General features: G+C 34.0%; 1 protein-coding gene across 2 annotated transcripts in view; it reads right to left on the bottom strand.

Moving 5' to 3' along the window:
- Window positions 1-417: 417 nt before the first annotated feature.
- The window catches only part of LOC136025321 (putative fatty acyl-CoA reductase CG5065), a 65,869-nt gene continuing 60,203 nt past the window's right edge, over window positions 418-6,083 (bottom strand). For both annotated transcript variants that reach the window (XM_065701229.1, XM_065701230.1), the window contains exons 7-8: window positions 2,557-2,814; window positions 418-808 (exon numbers count right to left, since the gene is read on the bottom strand). In XM_065701229.1, the coding sequence (XP_065557301.1) occupies window positions 655-808; window positions 2,557-2,814 (412 nt within the window). In that variant the 3' untranslated portion in view covers window positions 418-654. The remainder of the gene's footprint in view (window positions 809-2,556; window positions 2,815-6,083) is intronic.

Here is a 6,083-nt window from a genome sequence, read left to right as displayed (position 1 = left end):
ATTTTCTTCCAACCTCAAATTTGGCGAGTTTTTTAGAAGATATTAGAACCACTATGATTAAACATAGTGAATCGCTATGATTGATCATTCATAGAATTTAAGCTTGAATGTTGAAAATAGCACAATTTATCAGATTAAGCCATTGATACGTAATTGGTATTCTTACCAATTACGTTACCAATATAAATTACCAAAATATTGTTACCAGTATTGGTATTGGTATTAGTTACCCAGAGTTTTATTCCATCTACAATTGAGAATGTAATTTGTCTTAGCCATTTGCGCAGAGACAATTTTTAATTACCTAGATCCAAATTCAGAGCATCTTAGGCAGAAAAGATATTAAAAAAGAAAGAACATTAAAATCTGAAAAAGAAAAAGACCAATCGCAAAAATGCGACGTAAATGAGAGTAAAGTAATAATATAAAAATATAATTGATTTACAGTAGATACAAACTATAATATTCAAACACTTTCATATATATGTAAAGATATCTGAAACAAATTTTGTAAACAAATCTCTACAAATGAAGTAAAATTAATGTAAAAAAAATGAAGTATGCGACCTATAAGGCAATCATTAAAACATAACAAACAAATAATTAATTTCACACTAAATAGTAAATTTAGTACACTCATTTCAGACAATATATTCAAAAAAGTTGACTTGTTAATGAAACAAAATATCCTGCCACCGTTGATCCAAACATATGCCACATTGTGCGAGCTGTCTCTGATTTTCTTAGCAGAGTCCGTGCAATGAGAACTGCCAAAGCTAGTCTGAAGCTAAATTGGGCTACCAACAACCTAAAAACCAAATAATTTTTAATGATTCAGATTTAGTTTCGAAAAGATATCACCGGCATCTATTCTCAATTAAAACGCATAGGTAACAATGATATTTTAGTTCAAGCATTGTCCTGTTGACAATTGAATCGGCTTCTTCAATATGTACGTGATTTTCTTTGCAAGGAGGTAAAGGTACGTTATGCTAAGCGTATTCTTCCATACTTAAATAAGTCTTATCACACTAAATTGAATTAAAAATACATAAAACCATCATTACCATCGTTTAAGACCATCAGCATCACCAACAGCAAACTATTCAAAACAAAAAACATAGAATTCAGATGATAAATCCAAGTTTTGATTAAGCATAAATGACTTTCTGGAAAAAGTTTATCAAATAGTTTTTAAAATTTATTTATTACTCATCCAGAAATTCCTTATGTTCCTGCTATGTTGAAATTTCCCATAGCACAACATAGAAACATTCTAAGCAGAGCTTGAGTCTGCTTAGAACCAGCTATATTACTGACAAACTTGCTTTGTTTTATGACACTTTTTGAAAGAGCCTTGCCACTTTATGGACACAAGGGAACAAATTAATGAACAGCAAACCAATAAATGAAAATGCAATAAAACTGTTTTTTTTTTCAACAGAAGACAAAAAAGGTGTTTTTAAATTGGCTTACTCATTTGGCTTATTTCTATCACAAAATTCTGCACGACATAGGTGGTGGTGAAGAAAAGAATTATTCTAGCAATTAGCACAAGTAGGACTGATCAAATACTCTATGATTATAAATCAATGTATAATTTATTTTTTGGTCATACAAAAGCCACATTTGGCACATAAAAAAAAATGCTGCGAAAAATACCTCAATTTGTTACCTAGATATGGCAAATCAATATGAATTGGGAATCTTGCACGCTAGCTGAATTTGACTTGATTAAATTTTTATTCCATGAAAAGTAAAGAAAAAATTGAAGCCTTGACAGAGAAAAATTAGTTTAAATAAAATAACTAAAACGAGATGATATAACAAAGAATAACGAAATGATACCAAAATCAAACAAAAATTACAACAAACAATGAAACCAAACTTTAGTTGAGCGGACATTATCATGACAACTGTTCCCCTTAACCCTTCATCCCCTCTAACAGTTTCCTCTACTGTTCCCTACCCTCCAATTATTAGTTCCCTCTAGCCTCCAAAAGGTTAGAGTATCATTTGTGTTTATTTTTATCAAGTACATTTTGAGCCTTTTTTACAAAACTGAATATTGCAGAAAATTTTCAAGAATCCTTTTTCCGATTTAAATATGTTTAGAAAACATCAATTTAGTGTATTAGTGTAATGAGTAACAGATTTCAGTCAATGTTTTATTCGTTTTTAATTCATTTCTTGAAAATTTATAGTGTCATAAATAACGAATTTGGTCAAATCTATATAAGTAAGGTTTCTGTTTCTCTGTGGTCAAATTTTTCTGTCAAGAAAGGATATCTTTTAAGAAACAGGATACGTCTTTGTATACCTAAAATATAATTTATTAGTGCATGACCAAGAAGCTTTTATTTATTTGTTTATAAGAAGGGCAGGGGAGCAGGATTAAAGGTCAAGAGCATCCAAAAATCTTAACTAAAAAAAAAAAAAATTCCCCTGAAAATTCATTTTTTTGGCGTTTCTATCCCCTACCCGTAAATTTTCAATTCGTTACAGGGAGAACAAATTTGGTTATTGCAAAAATATAGCGTAGAATTCAAATATTACCGTCTCATACGGGTTCTGGCAGCAGGTAAGGTGTGCAATTCATCCTTAAGAACAAATTTTCGGATCCCCAAATAATAGGTACAAAGATATTCGTCCCAATCAATGGTTCGTGAATCGAAATTGAAGATGGCTCTGTCAATAGCGTTCATTCTCTGGATTAGGGCACAGGTATTATCACTTCTTGTGCGCCATTCATGAGTAGTGTAGAATTGAACGCAATCCAAAACTTTGGTGGCTTTCTTATGCAAACGCACCATACTAAAAAGAGAAAGTCAGGATCAACTTACGACATTAATCAGGAAAGTTGAAACGTGTATTGCTTAGGCGCAAATTAGACGCAGTTCCTGTTTTCTCACTGTCTAAGTAAGTCTTTAATATTAATTTTAAAAGGCATTAAATTCATTATTATTTATAATTGATTGCTTTCTACTATGGAAGATTCTACAAGGTTTAAACGTTGTGTTTGTTGTTATTTGCCAGCTCTCTGTTATGCAAAAGGCAGTGAATTTATTATTTTTTAATGCTCAGTTGCCAAAATAAGGATTTTACGAGAACCTTTATCTTCATCGATACGAACAGATCATCTGCCCTTTGTTACAGATTCTTGTCCGAATCTAGGTCAGTTGATGCGGACTTGTTAGGGATCTTTATAATCATTTAAAAGCTAGAAATCAGTGGTGCAATAATCTCGGTACTGATATTTTGTGTTTTTTACTTAAAAGCTGATATTTTTAGAACTAATTCAAACAGAGAGAAACCTTATAGATAACTAAAGGAAACCAGCTTCCCCATCTTTTTGGCCTCTCATTGCCTACCTGGGTTTTCAGCTCTGGGCAACGAGCTTGGGATTTTGGCTCTTACAAACACAGCCTTGCCGAGCCACCTTCCAATTCTTTGGTTTTTCATGGTCAGCAACTCAGGCCTTCAACCCTTGGCGCTCTTGCTTTAATGAAATTACGATTGCAATTCTTTGTTTTTGTTTTTCGTTTTCCTTTTATTAGTCTTTTTTTAATTTAAACAGGCTATGCTAATTCGCATGATTACAAAAATATTCTGCAACCAAATTACATTTGTAGACCGATTACTTTGATAAATTTTTCAGTGCAAAAAGTACAAGTACACTGATACACACCTATTTTTATATAAATATCAATGTTTAAAGAACCTAGGGAAATATAAATAAAAGATTTCTCCCCCCCCCCCTGAGCCCAACATAGTTTTATTTAAATATGAAAATAGCAAGTTTTGCTTGACAAAACTCGAGATACCATCAACATTTTCGTCGCTGTCACCACTGTGAACCATGAAAATAAACAGGCAAAACTGATTAGTTATATTTGACAACGTCTTACCTACTCAAGGTGTTCGGTATTTTTTCTGCTGATTTTCTGCTGATTTATACGTACGTTTCTTTTCTTTAAATGTAGCAACCGCTACTACTAAAACTACATAACTGCTAATGGAGGGCTTTTCAATAAAAATTGAATTCTCATTTTTTCCCAATCTTAAAGATACACATCGTTTGCAATTTTCTATTTAACAAATTTAAACGATTAGATTCCACTTTCACTGTCTTTGGTACTTCAACATCTAATGGGATACAGTTTTGGCAGTAAATATTTACGTTCTAGTTCATAAACAGCAAGAAAATATTTTGGAGAACTTATTATTAGTCCTTCCATGCACTAAAGAAACTCGGAGTTCTAAGTATTTCCTGACTTCAATTTCCTTAAAATTTACTTTTGCTGGTTTTTGTGGAGGTTTTGCAACAGCTATTAAAAGAGTTTCGGCTTTCTTTAGAATTCGTTAGATCCCCCTTAGCAGGATAGTATATAAAAAAAGTTCTGTAGATTTCAAGATTAAAGAGTAGTTAAAGAAAATTTAAAATTAATTTTTCAAATCTGAAAAGCGAATCGAGCCGTAAGAGTGCAATCTCTTCGACTAATTTTGTTCTGTATGGCAATACTATTTCAAGAAATTTGGCCCATATCCCCCAAATGAGCAGGAAAATTCATTAAATAGGGCTCCGAGAGGCATAATTATTACAGGGGAATCAACCATGGCTCTTAGTAATGTGGCTACCGTGTAACCCGTCAAGACAGTTTTATTCCAACTCCTTATAAACTTTTATTAGTCGGAGCCATACAGTCTTACAGAATTGGCGTTGATTGGGTAGCGTCAAAAGATACAATAACATCATTGGTATCTTAGGCAGTGCAACAGTGCTGCCTAAGTAAAGAGCGATGTGGGCACAATGTATCTTTTTTTAGACCAGACCACTTCGCATCGAAGGAGTTGTCATGAAAACTTCGAAAAGGGTCCAATCGAATGAACATTGAAAGGGCTAGTGGCCTTTTAATAGTCCAAAGTCATTGGAGGGCAGCTAAACTTTGTCCCGTGCCCACCATTTCCCCAAACACATTTAATCAAAATTTTGAGATATCCATTCTGTTCAGCATAGTTAAAAGGTTCGGAAACAACTGATCTTTCCCTCAGGGAAAGGGCTGTGATTTATGCCCTCGGACATACACCGTTTTTATAGAAAGGATAGTCGTATATACTAAGAAGGGGACTCAATGGGCTGGTAATCAGAAGTCCTAGTGCCCTTTTTATTTTATTTTCTCGAAATACATCTGATAGAAAATTTTCGGATTTCCATTTGTTATCGTAGAAACTTCAAAAAAATCTTATTCGGTCGGAAATTGAAAAGGCTAGTCTCCTCCTTAATAGTCAAAAGTGACTAGATGGCAACAAGCCTCTCCCACCCCCCGCATATAAATCCCCAAAACACATATAATTGAAATTTTGAGATGACCATTTTGTTAACGGCAGTGGAAATGTCTGGAAATTATGTCATTGAAGATGACACCCTCTCCCTCAGAGCCTTCAGCACAAGAGTTGTGAGTTATGCCCTGGGGGCATATAAGGTTCTTATGGAAAGGGTGGTTGTATAAACTTTAGAGGGGACTCATTGGATTAGAAATCAGGTATTCTAGTGCACTTTTCAAGAGTCAAAGTGATCGGAAGCAGCCATCACTCCCCCCTCGACGTTTTTTTTTCATTTTCCACAAATAATCCAATAGAAATTTTTAGACAGCTGTTTGTTCAAAAATAGTCCAAAGATCAGATAATATTTGATTTGAAATGTATAGTTCTAGTTCTCTTTTAAGAGTCAAACCTGGTTGAGAGAAACTAGCCCCCCGTCCCTGACATCCTCTTTTCCCGAAACACATTCAATTGAAACTACGAGATAGCTATTTTGTTACCAATAGTCTGAAAATCCCATAAAAATATCTTTAGGGTGGACACGATCCACAAGAGCCCATGGGCATGGGCTGTAAGCTATACACCGGGGTATATAAGGTTCTTTATGGAAGGGGTAGCCGAATAAACTTTGGATCAGATGGAACACTTTTGATTAGAAGTTGGAAGTTTTAGAGCCAAAAATGAATGGAGGGTGATCAGCCCCCTCCTTAAGCCTATCATTCCCCAAAACATAACGGGTCGAGATTTTAAGAAAGCCATTT

This window comes from Artemia franciscana, chromosome 3 (assembly GCF_032884065.1).
Source record: "Artemia franciscana chromosome 3, ASM3288406v1, whole genome shotgun sequence".
Taxonomy (NCBI): domain Eukaryota; kingdom Metazoa; phylum Arthropoda; class Branchiopoda; order Anostraca; family Artemiidae; genus Artemia; species Artemia franciscana.
Note: the sequence above shows the minus strand (reverse complement) of the source record. Positions and strands in the feature narration are given on the sequence as shown.